Source organism: Acanthaster planci, unplaced genomic scaffold (genome assembly GCF_054643075.1).
Source record: "Acanthaster planci isolate LZ-2023a unplaced genomic scaffold, COTS_SCS Contig4, whole genome shotgun sequence".
In the NCBI taxonomy this organism is placed as follows: domain Eukaryota; kingdom Metazoa; phylum Echinodermata; class Asteroidea; order Valvatida; family Acanthasteridae; genus Acanthaster; species Acanthaster planci.
In genome coordinates this window covers 62,382-76,451 of record NW_028257628.1, presented here as the reverse complement: position 1 = coordinate 76,451, position 14,070 = coordinate 62,382, and the positions used below count along the sequence as shown (strand labels likewise).

The window sequence follows — 14,070 nt, the reverse complement described above, 5'->3', positions numbered from 1 at the left end:
ATGACATTTGTCATAAATCCTTCTATCTCTACTGGCGTAGTACCTGATGACATGAAGATTGCTAGGGTGACCTCCATTTTGAAACATGGTGATTGAACTATTATCAGTAATTACAGACCAAGACTGCACTTACTTCATTTTCTAAAATTATCGAACGAGTTATTTACAAACATACGATGCAGTTCTTAGATAAGTACAATATATTATCTAATGACCAGTATGGATTTCGTGCAAATCGTTCAACTACACATGCCGGTACTCAACTTATTATTTAAAGTATCTACTGATTTAGATGATTCTTTATCAACAACTGGTATTTTTCTGGACCTCTCCGAGGCCTTTGATACAGTTGATCATGATAAACTTTTGTTTAAAGTAGAATATTACGGAATTTGAGGAGTGGCCTTGTAATGGATCAGAAATTACCTGTCTAACCGTCAGCAATTTTTATCCATTCATGGTACCCAATCTCTTCCTCCTAATCTATACTGTGGAGTACATCAGGGTTATTCGTAACTGGGGACCCACACTCGACAAGCACTGCTTCTTGGGGCCCCCACTCGACAAGCACTGCTTCTTGGGGCCCCCACACGACAAGCACTGCTTCTTGGGGCCCCCACATGACAAGCACTGCTTCTTGGGGCCCCCACATGACAAGCACTGCTTCTTGGGGCCCCCACACGACAAGCACTGCTTCTTGGGGCCCCCACATGACAAGCACTGCTTCTTGGGGCCCCCACATGACAAGCACTGCTTCTTGGGGCCCCCACATGACAAGCACTGCTTCTTGGGGCCCCCACACGACAAGCACTGCTTCTTGGGGCCCCCACATGACAAGCACTGCTTCTTGGGGCCCCCACATGACAAGCACTGCTTCTTGGGGCCCCCACACGACAAGCACTGCTTCTTGGGGCCCCCACATGACAAGCACTGCTTCTTGGGGCCCCCACACGACAAGCACTGCTTCTTGGGGCCCCCACATGACAAGCACTGCTTCTTGGGGCCCCCACTCGACAAGCACTGCTTCTTGGGGCCCCCATCCACATGTAGACACTTTGTGAAACTGTTTTGTAGAGTAACATTATGTGGAAAATAAATGAACTGAGCAAAACTAAGAACTAGAGTCTTTTGTCTGGGAAATTCAAATTATGTTCACTTGCAATCAGATTTAACTCCAGATTTTATTCATATTTAACTTGCAAAAGGCTCATTGAAGAGATGTTGGTATTGGTGTCTGATAGACAGTGGCATAACAGGGAGGGGGCCACAGGTTCACATGCCCCCAAGAGAAAGTCCAGGACCTTACCCCACAGGATCTCTCAATTTGAAACTTGAAATGCCATGAATGTAAACCGGTATTTGCTTTCAGTGCATCCTTGAAAAAATGTGTGCGCTCCTCTGGGTACCCCCTGCCTAACCTGTACACTTTTTGCAGAGTTGTTTTGTAGTTTAGAATTCTGTTAAACAATGGCTGATACTCAGACAAGGGTGTCCCCTCATTGCCCTTAGAAATTTTACCTACTTTTAGTAAGTTATGCTGTGACATTTTTTGACATTGTTTCATCTTCTGTCTTATTTTCATCAGTAAGACAACTTGAAGTGGTATTCAAGGAGCTGGCAATATGGCGGACGGATCCGTTTCGACATTACCACCAGAGTGGGACTTCATCATCGTAGGGGCTGGTATTGCTGGCCTGACTGCTGCCTACCGACTCCAGCAACAAAAGCCAGGGTGCAAAGTTCTGGTTGTAGAGGCTAAAGGTTTGTATTAAATCTTTTGTTCAATCTCTTTCTCAGCCACTACTGGGAATGCCTGACATCATACAGAGTAACAGTGCTGCATTTTTATTGGTAGGTTTAATTTAGGCTTACATGCAGGTGTGCTATTAGATTGGGTCCATGTGCACTGAAATGCATGGTGGCCTCAATGTAATGGCAGTATTATTGCTCTTTGGGCTGCTTGCATACATGTAAGTCCTCTTTGCTAGTGGAAAAAAGAAAGGTCACACAGGCAGATAAGTGCCCTGTGCATTGTGTGCATGCAAAGACCGTACAGTTTTGTACACTCTCAGATGAAAATTAGAGTGTGTTAACGTGTGTTAGCTCCAACCCCCAAGAGACACTGCAACAAAGATGGGCCAGCAGACCCTGGTAAGCTTGGCAGTTGAGTGTTTAGACACCTGCATCAGTAAGCAGGAGGTTGTGGGTGGGAGTCTGATCTGAGTCACTTCTTCAATTTTATCACAAGCCCTTGGGTAACACCTTGAGTACGGTTCATAAATGCATGCATCACCAATATAAATTAATATCCACCCAATGTAAAAATTGCTGGATTCACCGATTGACCGAGCTGCTTAAGCACAGAATTTGCTTAAACCCTTGACAACGGGAATTATTTTCCGAAATCCGACTCCAAGAATTCCAGCCTCGCTTGCCACAAAGGCCACCTGCCAAACTGCAAATTCTCAGTTTGTGGCCCTGCGTGCTCTGCATGCTTTGAATTACACAGTGAAAAGGCTCATTGTTGGATGGCATGCGGCTCTACTCACGCTTCCACATTCCCGTTGCCTCTTTTCAAAGTGGGGACTATTGTGAGGCTGGTGATTATGATGCAAATTTGGTCTTTTCATTTCTGGGCTACATACAAAGGCCAATCACCATATATACAAGAGCCAGGGTCTGCCTCCTTTCACCGTGTTTGCTCGAGCATGGGCCGAGAATAATAGCTGAAAAGCAGGTTGGGGATCTCAATTTTTACAGCGGCTCTTACCGTCTACCGGCGCGAAGGGGTTAAGCATAAAAATTCCTTGCTAACCAAAAGACAGGTAAATACATTCCAAAACAATATACATCATAAGAAGTTTTGGCTGGTAACCTGATTTGTCAAGCAAGGTTTTTCATGATTAAAAATGTTTTGCTTAAGCAGCTCTATGAAATTAGCCCCAGCTGAAGCTAACGTATGATTCATCATAGTGCTCTTCTGTTTAATCGGTGCTATTCCAGACCGTGTAGGAGGTTGAACACTCACAACTGAGCTGGAAGGAGCTTATGGGAAGGATGTCTGGGACCTAGGTGGCCAGTGGGTTGGAAGGTAAACATTCACTGATTAATCGTTTATTTCAGTGGGCTAGAATTTTTGGCCACATTTTCATGCTTTTTTTTTACTTATAAAGGAAGAGGTGAATTACAGTAACTATCGTGAAAGTTCATCCATTCTCAGACTTAACACTTCAAATAGACATCTCAGCTTCCTTGTCATACAGTGAGTTGTCAGGAGATTATTCACTTGAAGTACTAGTCAGTAAAGTATTAGTCAGTGTTCTCCACAGCTCTTATCAATGGTGCCTCACCACGTATGATGTCAGTCATGTACTTTATGCATTACATTAGCAGTGCTGGGGGCGTAAAGAATCTGATAGAAGCAGAAGGTGATTCCAACAACAGCTTCAGGATAAAAGTATTGCATGCTTATCTGTCTTTCCCTTAAGGCCCCCCACCTCCTCTGTACCCCTACTTCCCACCCTCCTAGCTCCAATCCTATATTATGCAACACTGCACTCCCTGCCCTACACCCTACCTGGCATCCCCCCTTACAGGCACCACTTGCTGCCCCATCCCCCTATACATATCCACACTGTACTCCCTGCCCTGTCAAATACCTGACCCCGCACTCCTCTACAATGACAGCTAGATGGACTGTCCTCACTTCTCCAGTCCTCATCCCTTTCTGCCCTGCACTGCCTTCCCTGCATACTTCCTCGCACCTCTCCTCCCATTCTTATGTCCACATCACTCCTTGGGGGATATCATCAGTTGCCTACTTCGCAGCCTCCTCCTACTCCCACATATTCCCCACTGTTCTTCAATCTTCACTCCTTCAAGGCAACCCACATTGACGTTTCACTATCCCCCCGCCCGCTGCAGTCCACCCCCCCATCTGCAACCATGCCCTGAAATTCAATTCTTGCTTCAGAATTGAATGATTGTATTCTTCTCCTTTAGACATCAAAAACCTCCGTAGTTTTAGTGCTTTGAACAAAGTAAGAAAACTTAATGAAACAGACTTTGAAATATACAAGACAGTTGTCCAATATGTTTCATTTCCTTCGTAAATCTGTGTTCATTATCTTATTATTATTTGCCAATTACTGTATAAAGTATTGTTTCACCCTCCGTAATTTTGTGCAAGGAGTGTCTAGTTCTGACAGATATGGCACGGTATAAATATACATTATTTTCATCATTATTAAATATCTGTAGTATGCCTTTATGGGTGAACATACATTTATGCATGTGATCAAATTATATTTGGAACAGTCAGACATGTTTTTTCTTAATTGAGGGTGGAGCTCAGCAAATTTCCAAGTTACTGGTAGACAAGATAGGCCAGGAGCAAGTGCTACTTGGCCAGCCTGTAGAACACATTGACCAACAGGAGGCTGACAAGGTCACCGTGGTTACTGCTTCAAGCAAAGCATTCAGCTGTCAGTATGTGGTCGTTGCCGCACCCCTTCATTGCTCAAGTAAGTTATGCTAACCTAAACTCTTGAAATTAGAGTTGGTGAGAAAAATGCCTGCTCCAATTTGTTCTTTTTCAAAGCACAAAGTTGTTAAAATCAGGTCACGCTTGGCATGAAGGTGAATATGACTAGCAAAATAATTGTATTTTTTCATCAAAGTTGGAATGGGTTAACGTATTTGCAGAGCAGACGCTGCTCTGAAATGTCAAATTCAGAATTTGCATTTCCTTAAAGGGGAGTATAAACCAGCCTGTACATTTGTAGTTTATTTTGTTCTAGTTGTCATCAACTACACCCCTGCCAAGCCATTCAGCAGGATCAATCTGGCACAGCTGTCTCCGATGGGACATATCATCAAGTTCATTGTCACATATCAAACGGTGAATAAATAAATTATCTCTCTTCCGGGGGAGGGGAGCACATTCAATTACACAATACTTTGCATGCATATGCATATCATAAACAATAAAGTATACAGGGTATGCCAATACATGTACTTGCATACTTATTGTGCCATAGAACGCACCCCTGGTCTTCTGAATCTTTGACAGTAATTAATTTTCAAATATTCTACCATTGAAAGCGATACCATGTTAATTAAGTAACTGTGAGCATGTCATTAAGACATCTTCATTTGTGAACTGTAGTTTAAAGATGACATGTTGATTCGTTGTCTGTTAGAAAGACAGTACCTGTTAGCTTACATCTCGTCTTTCACCTCTGCTTGCTTGTTTTAATATGTACATCGATCTCGGCAACCATAGTAATGTAGCTCAGGTTAGTAATTACTGAGAAAATCCAGGCCATACAGTCTCAGTTTCCTTTGTAGGCTTTTTGGAGGGAGGATGGTTTTTCTGGTGAAATTGTCAGCAATGGGAGTAAACCAACTATTGAAGGTCTCAGCTCAGGCCCTCTCCAACTCACCTACGATTGCATGACATCCAACGGCAACCCTGCCATTGTTGGATTCTATGCCAACAGTAGAGAGTGGAGTCACATTGAAGTAAGTTGCATTTCTTCTTCGTGGAGAAAAAAAAAAGAATTTCTCTTATTTTTGGAAACCATTTGATCAGTGACCCTTAAAGTCCTCTTTACTCCTTGTTTCTGCCAAAGGTAAATGGAAGCATTTTTTTTCTTCCTCAAAAACAGCCCCAACCAGAAAGCAAGCTGTTTTGGACTCCTTAGCCGAGTTCCTTGGGCCAAAGGCAAGAGACCCACTGGACTACTGTGAAAAGGTCAGTATACATTGTGGTTGTTTGCGAGCAATCAGCAATATGATTGCCTCCCCCATGTCTTCCCAACCCCTTGTAGAACCCACATACATGTGCCATATTGCAGGTTTCGCTTGGCTTCCAAGTTGGTGCCTGCACTTTCAGAAACCCGTAGTTTCATTAGTGGAAAAAAAAACGCAAGTGAATAAATCCAACTGTTTGATTGTTCTCTTTTTCCAGGACTGGGCACTGGAGTCTGACAATGGTGGCTGCCCTGTCAATATTATGACACCAGGAGCAATGACCTTTCACAGTGGGCTCAGGACTCCATTTTTCAGGTTGCTGACTTAACACTGAACACAGCTCCTATATTTCCCACATGGACTTAGGGTCTTGAAATTGCCCTTTGTATTGTTGTCCGTATGACCCCTGACATAGTAGGGGGTCAACTCAATGTGATACACGAGTAGGCACTTTATTGCTTAACTGGGACTAGACATATCTGACTGTAGGGAAGGCAGTGCTGGTATGGTGCATAGCATAAAATACCGAGTCAGTAGCTAAGCTTACTGTTTTACGGTAGTTCAGTTTGGTGTCCTACAAAGTTCAGCATAAATTTAGACCCGGAAAAGGGTCTAGGGCTTGATGGTAGCTTAGTGTTGCTCTGATTGAAACTGCACCATGATGCAACATATTTATCCCTTGAACTACCAGTTCTGAGGATGAATATCTGAGTCTTCCGAATCCATGTTGCTCCTATAAAAGGCTGTCTTCCCCCGCCCCTTCCTTTTCCAGGGTGCATTGGGCTGGAACAGAAACAGCCACACACCACACGGGTTTCATAAATGGCGCAGTGCAGTCCGGGATGCGGGCAGCGGACGAGGTCCTAAGACGTCTTGAACCTCACCGCCAAGCGGATTGGTTACTGATTTGTTACTGATGTCTCGACAACCAGAGGAAAACTCATTGGTACGGTGAAGAGGTTGGAAAATGGAAGCGGCGATTGTTCATTGGGGGCGCCATTGGAGTGGCTGTAGTCACCGCACTTACGGTGAAAAGATGGGGCCTCAAAGGGACTGCTACTTGTATTCTGAGTGCATTCCAAGCTTGAAATAGTTACGGGACTTGAGAATTCCAAACACAGTACCACAAATCACCAGGAGCTGCCGAGGTTGCTGATTGGCCTATCTGAGGAGAGTTACATCAGAGTCCACTCTTGACTCCATTTGCATAGAGTGTGTCAAGAACTGCAGTGTACAGTATGTATGAGGCAAAGGTCTTGCTTCATACAAGCAAGATGGGAAATGGAAATAAGTAACCCCCAAGAAAAATTCACTTTATTGCGAGGAATACGAGGTAATTACAGAGCCAGTGATGTTTTAAGTTGTGTTCTTTGTCAAACGCCAAACTATGTGTAATTTTGCATTAAATTTCTTGTTCTGCAGTGACTCTCAAAATATCACAAAAATGGCAGGTATCCCAAATTAGACTCTTCTTTTTGTCCAAAAAAAAATCACCTTAGTTGTCCTCATATACATACTTTGTTAATTAATTAGTACTTTTTGTCACAATTACCAAAATCTCATTCTGATTTTGTATCAGTTTGTCATTTTTCCTTTTGTCTGGAAAAAATATCACCATAATTGTCATTATACATGTACGCATATTTTATTAATCAGAACTTTTTGTCACAGTTACCAAAATCTTATTTTTCTATCAGTTTGTCATTTTTCCAAAATGCATTTAGCTCTATAATATCCAGTGCCATTGACAAAATTCACGAATTAACTCAATTACCTCATAAATGCTAGATAATTTGTATTTATAAAATTCTTGGCATTGTGTGATATTATCATAGGAAAATGAAAAATGAATTATTTTTTCGCCGTTATCTTGAAAGTGATTTGATAATTTCATTCAGAGTTCATGAAACTCTGGCATTTGTACCATAAAGCTATAATTTTGTTTATAGCTCTTACCTAACAAACAAAATAGGTGATTTATATCTGTGCAGAGATTCAGATGGTTTCACCAGTCTTTATTTTTGAGCTGCGTTATATTTGTAGTGATTTTTAAGTAAAAGAAACACATTCATTTGGTAACTTGATTGCATCCGGAGATTTTTATTTCAACAAGTTTGTTTATTTACAAAAAAAATCCCAATTTTTATGCCAGTGCATAACAAACCAATTTATACAAATACTATAACCAGTCTGAACATGGTCTCCATGGTAATATACAATAGTTACATGCAAGGTCTGCCCTATCAACATAGCTGTACTCCGACTTGCTCGTTTGCTTTATTTTTCAAACGACCTTACCTTTTTAAAATATCGAACCGACTTATTGAAGAATCTATTAACTGTGTTCAATTATGTCTTCTGTAACTTAACAAGTAGCACATAAATTTACTTTACAAAATTTACTTACTCGTGCAAATTCTGTGTACTGGACCCATATTTCAATAATGAATTTTGCTCTAAAAAGCACCCCAGGAAAATACCATCACTTTCCAACAAATTGCACTTTAATGATGCAAGAGGCATATTGGGAAAAATCTAAAATGACGAGGCGTATATTGAAAATGTGTCCATTATTGCTATGATGGGAAGGGGCCTTGTCTACAGATATGCATTGATAGATAAGGTGGCCATTTTATGAGGGGATGAAAACTTCTGTTTGAAAAAGCTACGGACCCCTCTCTGTTTTTCAGAGTGAACAAAATTCAGAAGCAAGAGTACGATATAAGACTTCAACACAAACACGGAGTTCCAAGACATGAGCAAATAACTCAGAATAATGTACCCAGTTACTAATTGCATGGCACATTTGAGGGACCCAATTTATATCTGGCATATGTATTTTTACTCCTTAGAACGTAAGAACTAACGGCGGGTATATCTTTATGTATGAATGGTAACAGTCTCCAAACCACAGGTCACATTCTGTCTGTTCAACAGTCAATTTTACCAATATCTCCCTCTCCCTGTCGCACTGATGTAAAGGACCAGGAAATGAGATAACCAATCCAAGATCTCTGTCAGCCTAATCCTTCTTCTTGGTCTGTTTGAGTAGGATGACGACCACCTGCAGGGAGGTGGCGTAGGCCTGAGCTAGCAATCCCCGTTGGTGCAGGCCAAGCAGAAGTACAAGGAACACGGCTGGAAAAGTGCCATAAGAAATATCAGTCATTCTTAACGTGGTAAAATTATCACATCTGAACTATTCTGGCTAAAGTAATTCATGGGCTTGAGTATTTTGATCATGAAGAAAATAAAAGCAAATAGCATAATTCCTTGTTTTAATGTTGCAATAATAAATAAACGGTAAATAAACTTCAAATTATTAATTTAAAAAATAATAAATTAGAGATAAAAATGTAAGTTTTCTTGTGCTATACCATGGACCTGCCTCATAAAAAAATGAACTGAGTCAAATCTACAACTGTAAGCTAGGCAATTCACAAAGAAACAAATGTTCATGAAATATGTTATAATGTACTAGTTAAAAATGAAATAATTCTTAAGTTTTTAATCATTTCTCTAATCATTTGTATACATATTAAATGGATCAGTCATTTGAAAAGAAGTGACTTACCTAACAAGTATGCCAAGCAGATATTAGGGATGAGGTTACCAATGAAAGCAATGACTGCCAGCACAGCAATGACCAGAATGAAGTACTGTCAACAAAGCAAAAACAACATACTGAAGGTTTCTGGTAGACATCTTGAACAGCCGTTGATGGAGGCTTTGATTCGGTAATGGTTTCTCCATTATCATATACTTTCATATAAAGGAGTCATGTCTTTCTGAAACCAAAGCGCTTATGTCCTTGAGCAAGGCAATTTACTCCAATGGCTTTTCCAATGTGGGGAGTATTATGGATACCTATAAAGGTGGAACTAATTACACTCGGTGGCATTATAATCAGCTGGATCTAGGAAAATGTATGAGGTCATCTCTAGCAGCCTTCAATCCTCCCATTTGAAAATTGAGGACTGTTAAGATGAACTAACAGGGATGCTGACATGAAAGGTCTCAAGTTCACACATCTCTTAAACAGCTCAACTAGCTCAACTACACTGTATATTACAGCAATACCAACTGATGAACAAGTTGGTCCTACCTGTTTTTCTTCTTTCATTGTTTTCAGGCACTGGTAACTATGCATCAATGCACCCTTGGTTCTGATGAGGCTCATGCACACCTGCTGGTACTGTCGCTGATGCTCAGCTGTCCTACAATTCATACAAATAGAGGTATTGGGGTTATATAGGCTCGTCCACTTTCAACAACAAAATAAACAACTTTGAAATGGCAATTACAGAAAATATATGCTAATTACCGTAACTTGAATTGTTGTAACTACTTTAAATCGATCCCAACATCATAAACTCGTGTACGTGTACAATATTAGGTACAATGAAAAAAACTATTACATCCTGCTTGAATAGGGAAACTCTGTGTGCGCAGAATCTCTTTAATTAATGTAAAACCAACCATACAGACAAACCACTGCATCTGGCCTGTTGCAGTGAAGAAGTGACTGAATGACACTGACCATTCTGCAGGTGGACAGATGTAAGAATGGAAAACGGTGGGTCCAAGATAGCTAAACAGACGACCATGACGAGCAATGAGATGGTTGTCAGTACAGAGCATCCTGATGATGAGAGACCATAAACAAGTAGCTTCCAGTTACAAGCTTGAAAACTGAAGGGTCATTCTAATGCAGCAAGAGTGTGGCATGTACTGGAACCAACCTATGTTCACATAAAGACCCAATTCAACACAGTTGATTGATACTTCAAAGACTGTAAATGTGGGCAAAATATCATACACGTAGATATAATTCCCCATGACATACTAGCTGACAACATTTGGCAACGTTCTCTAACAATTTGTCTAACTTAATAAATTTTACTTTTTGACAAGATGGTCCCTCAGACTGGACAAAATTCAGCAACCATTTAATCTCTACCTCATTCTGTTTGAAATTGTATTATGTGTTTTTAATGGTGGGTTTATTTTGGCATATTGAAGTAACATGGTGCTGTAACTTTGCAGATGCAACTCGTCTACATTTATGTACTTAAAGAGGTGAAGAAAAGTCTACACGAAAGTAGAAACTTCCAGGAGGAACCATTTTTGTGAATAATATTCAGTCCTCAAGATCATTTCTCACATTTCTCATCTCTCAGCACTGGTCTGACATGAAACTACACACAGTGCAAAACAACTTGGAATAGACATATGCTCTTTTGATATTTCCTCTTTTGCATAGCTTTTCACCGAATTGCCCAACTTGGCGGTCAGTTATTGTCATGAATTAGAAGTTTGGAATCTTTCCCGACTACGCCTGCACTCTGATGTAACCAAAGACCAGGGAGGAGAAAGACTGACAGGAAAAAGGCAGTGACAGCAGCTGCCATGATGACGGGCTGACTGGTCTTCCCATCGAAGCCATCGGTCTACATCGGTCACTGTTCCAATGACGCAATCTCTTCATCCTGGACATTATAACAAGAAAAAAACATTAGTTCCGAGTTACTAATCCAAGTGAAAGACTGCATACAAGGCAAACCACGATTGACCAATAGTATAATTCTGTTGGGCTGAAGCTGGGCTGCCCAACTATTGTTGGCCAGTCTCTGTACAAAATTTCTCAACCTTCTCCAACTTTATGCATTTCACACCTGACATAATTCATCTAAAATATGGCACTTTGTCTATTAAATAGTAAAAACTTGTTTCTACAGGTACAAGTTGATGTAAACAAAGTGATGTTGGCGCCTACTTGCTTACTCTGGACCTCTGTGCTGTAGCTGGGCTAGCTCAACTATAGCACTTTAGTTGGGATGGTCCAACTGTAGTTCGGAGTGATACTGCAGTTAGGGGCATAACAATTCCATTGATAAGAGGTATGATACAATTTCACATAGATAAAAAAGAATGTTAGGCCTCTTTGGGAAGAGTTTCATGTACTTCTTTCATGTCTTTTTCTCTACAATGATGTATCAGCCATCAGTAAGCGATAACAGTTTTTAAGAGTTACATTTAGGAGAGACAACATCGAATCGTTCAGGCCTACTTGGAAAATGTTTTGAAAACTATGAGGGTTGAATCAGAGAAATACTGTAATTTTTTTTTTTTTACAAAATAGGTTCCAAATTAACATTTGGACAAGTACATGTACAGTACACTGTTTTTGCAATGAATACTGAACATTTTTTTTTACAAAGGAAATCAACTCTCCTAGGCCAAAATGTTGGAGTTCGGCCTTTCGTTTCATGACGTGTTCAATTCTATATGGGGCAAAATTTTATCCCACAACTTGGTCCCAAAGTGTCTCCTCAATACAGAGCCAGCCAGGGCAAAGTCATCTGATCATCTATGAAGTTTGGCTTTTTTGCGCTCTAAATAGCGCTTCCTTGCCTCTGCCACAGAGTCCTCGCTATTTCTTTTGCTGATCTGAACCCGCGTCTCTCCTGACTTCTCAGCTGTGTGAGAAAAAAAAGAGTACAGGAGTTTAGTGTTTCAAATTGAAAAGCACATTCTATCATTAATCTATAAACTTTATAATTTTGTAGAAAGGATCTCACAATAGGGCTGTTCAATAGCAGTTCTGTCAGAGAACTCCGCTTCGACAATGTCAGTTTCATCAGAAATCTTGGGTGCAAGACATCCACTCAAGGCGTACACATCAAGTTCGTGTAACCGTGGCAACAGCTCCTTAATCCACTCATACTTTGCCTGATCATTCAATGAAACAGAAAAACACTTAAGAAAGATTCTGCTTGTTGATTTGTCTTGTTGATGTTGGTCACTGCAGTCAGCAAGCAGTTTGCAGCAGGTTTCCATTTCACATTTGAGAAAAAAATTCAAAATTCACAAGAGCCACAAAATGGATCTTTTTTAATATAAGTTTAATTTGTTCATTTTTCCCCCAGTTTTGCGAGTCACCACGCCCGTGCTCCCTGCGAGTCATCACACAGACACTGATCTTGAGACTTGAGTCAACACAGGAGCCACAGGCTGGTTTGACTCTTCGGGGAAAGCAGATGACTACAACTGACAAGAAAGGAAAAAAATCTTTTGTTAATGCAGGGTCAATACAAAAGCAACCTTTGTTTGATTCAGATGGATAAAATTGGAAATTATCTAGCTCTGCGGAGGGGTGAGAGGGGAAAATATACAGATAACAGATACAGCCTGTCCTAGAGTATATCAAAAGAAAAACATCACGAAGCTATAGAGACAAGCAGCACGTTTTCGCAAAAGGCAATTACAAAAATACACCAGGAACAGCCACTAAAATGCTCAAGGATATTGGCTTGGAGTCCTTGGAAATGAGAAGGAAAATAAGAAACTCAGCCTGATTTACAAGATGGAAAATAACATGGCAGAAATACCACTCAAGGAAAAACACCATAAACAGTTTCGTCAAATCTGATCCTCTACTCAAGCCTTTGGAACTAGTTTTTCCCCCATCATCTGTTAAGGATTGGAAGGCGTTACCTGCAAACATCATTATTTGCACTTCACGAGAGATATTCAAAGATGGGTTAACAATGACATGTTTGGACAATCCACACAATGCGCAGGCTGGTGGGATGTGTCCTAACGGATATTTATTTGCCGACTCAACTGTACAGATACACCCTTTAAACCTCAAACCAACAAACCAGAACGGGAATGAAGTTTTTTATTCAGTCTGCCAAGAATATTGACACTCAAGGTGGTATCAATGAAAAGCAAGAAAGTATGGTACATTTGAACTCTGATAAGAAGAGCATTGTTCGTATAAAGTCTCGTTTATAACAGGTACAAGTTTAGGTCCCAAATCTTTGTTTTTCTTTGATAACAAAGGTACACAGACATGTACTTGTTGTAACAAGAAAAACTGTTTAATTCCCAAGGACCTTGTTAAAGAGGATTTTCAGTCATATTACTTTTGACGGTCAGTGTTCAGTTGACACGGATGTGCGTGGAAACGCTCGCCTTCAAACTCTCTCAACATTCAGAAAATGCCGATGCAAATACACAGATTCAAAAAAGCACAACAACTGATAGGGTACACTTCCTGTAATGCCTTCGCCCGTTATGTTATGTCACGTAAGAAATCTCCATAGTCGTGTTCCAATGTACATTTTTAAGTGTCAGGTATAAGTGTTCAAGTATTCACAGTGTTTAATCAGTATTTGGGACATAACCATGTTGTTACCAGACGTTTCACCTGCCACTCACAGCTTCAAGTCTACTGAAATTTACTCGGGGACTTGGAAAAAGGCTCTATTTACTAGGGGCTTCACTAAAAACTTCACAGTGACAATCTTG

General features: G+C 40.6%; 2 protein-coding genes across 6 annotated transcripts; one reads left to right on the top strand and one right to left on the bottom strand.

The window, feature by feature from the left end:
* Positions 1 to 3,280: 3,280 nt before the first annotated feature.
* Positions 3,281 to 7,833, top strand: LOC147795560 (putative flavin-containing monoamine oxidase A). 2 transcript variants are annotated; one of them, XM_087131620.1, is made up of 7 exons: positions 3,281 to 3,457; positions 4,343 to 4,523; positions 4,785 to 4,900; positions 5,350 to 5,523; positions 5,670 to 5,755; positions 5,972 to 6,069; positions 6,527 to 7,833. In XM_087131620.1, the coding sequence occupies exons 1-5, from the start codon at positions 3,356 to 3,358 to the stop codon at positions 5,703 to 5,705; spliced, it is 609 nt and encodes a 202-aa protein (XP_086987746.1). In that variant the 5' UTR covers positions 3,281 to 3,355; the 3' UTR covers positions 5,706 to 5,755; positions 5,972 to 6,069; positions 6,527 to 7,833. The 2 variants fall into 2 exon arrangements, with proteins under 2 accessions (XP_086987746.1, XP_086987747.1); XM_087131621.1 differs by having other exon boundaries at positions 3,291 to 3,457; positions 4,800 to 4,900.
* Position 7,834: 1 nt separating this feature from the next.
* On the bottom strand, positions 7,835 to 13,587 carry LOC147795559 (ADP-ribosylation factor-like protein 6-interacting protein 1). 4 transcript variants are annotated; one of them, XM_087131624.1, is made up of 6 exons: positions 12,336 to 13,587; positions 11,137 to 12,233; positions 10,295 to 10,396; positions 9,860 to 9,971; positions 9,329 to 9,413; positions 7,835 to 8,892 (listed from the first exon to the last, which is right to left on the bottom strand). In XM_087131624.1, exons 2-6 carry the CDS (start codon positions 11,163 to 11,165, stop codon positions 8,777 to 8,779), a joined length of 444 nt encoding a protein of 147 aa, XP_086987750.1. In that variant the 5' UTR covers positions 11,166 to 12,233; positions 12,336 to 13,587; the 3' UTR covers positions 7,835 to 8,776. The 4 variants fall into 4 exon arrangements, 3 of the variants coding, with proteins under 3 accessions (XP_086987750.1, XP_086987752.1, XP_086987751.1); XR_015423742.1 differs by lacking the exons at positions 7,835 to 8,892; positions 9,329 to 9,413; positions 9,860 to 9,971 and having other exon boundaries at positions 10,393 to 11,243; positions 11,531 to 11,618; positions 12,169 to 12,233; XM_087131626.1 differs by lacking the exons at positions 7,835 to 8,892; positions 9,329 to 9,413; positions 9,860 to 9,971 and having other exon boundaries at positions 10,393 to 11,243; positions 11,539 to 11,618; positions 12,169 to 12,233.
* Positions 13,588 to 14,070: the final 483 nt, after the last annotated feature.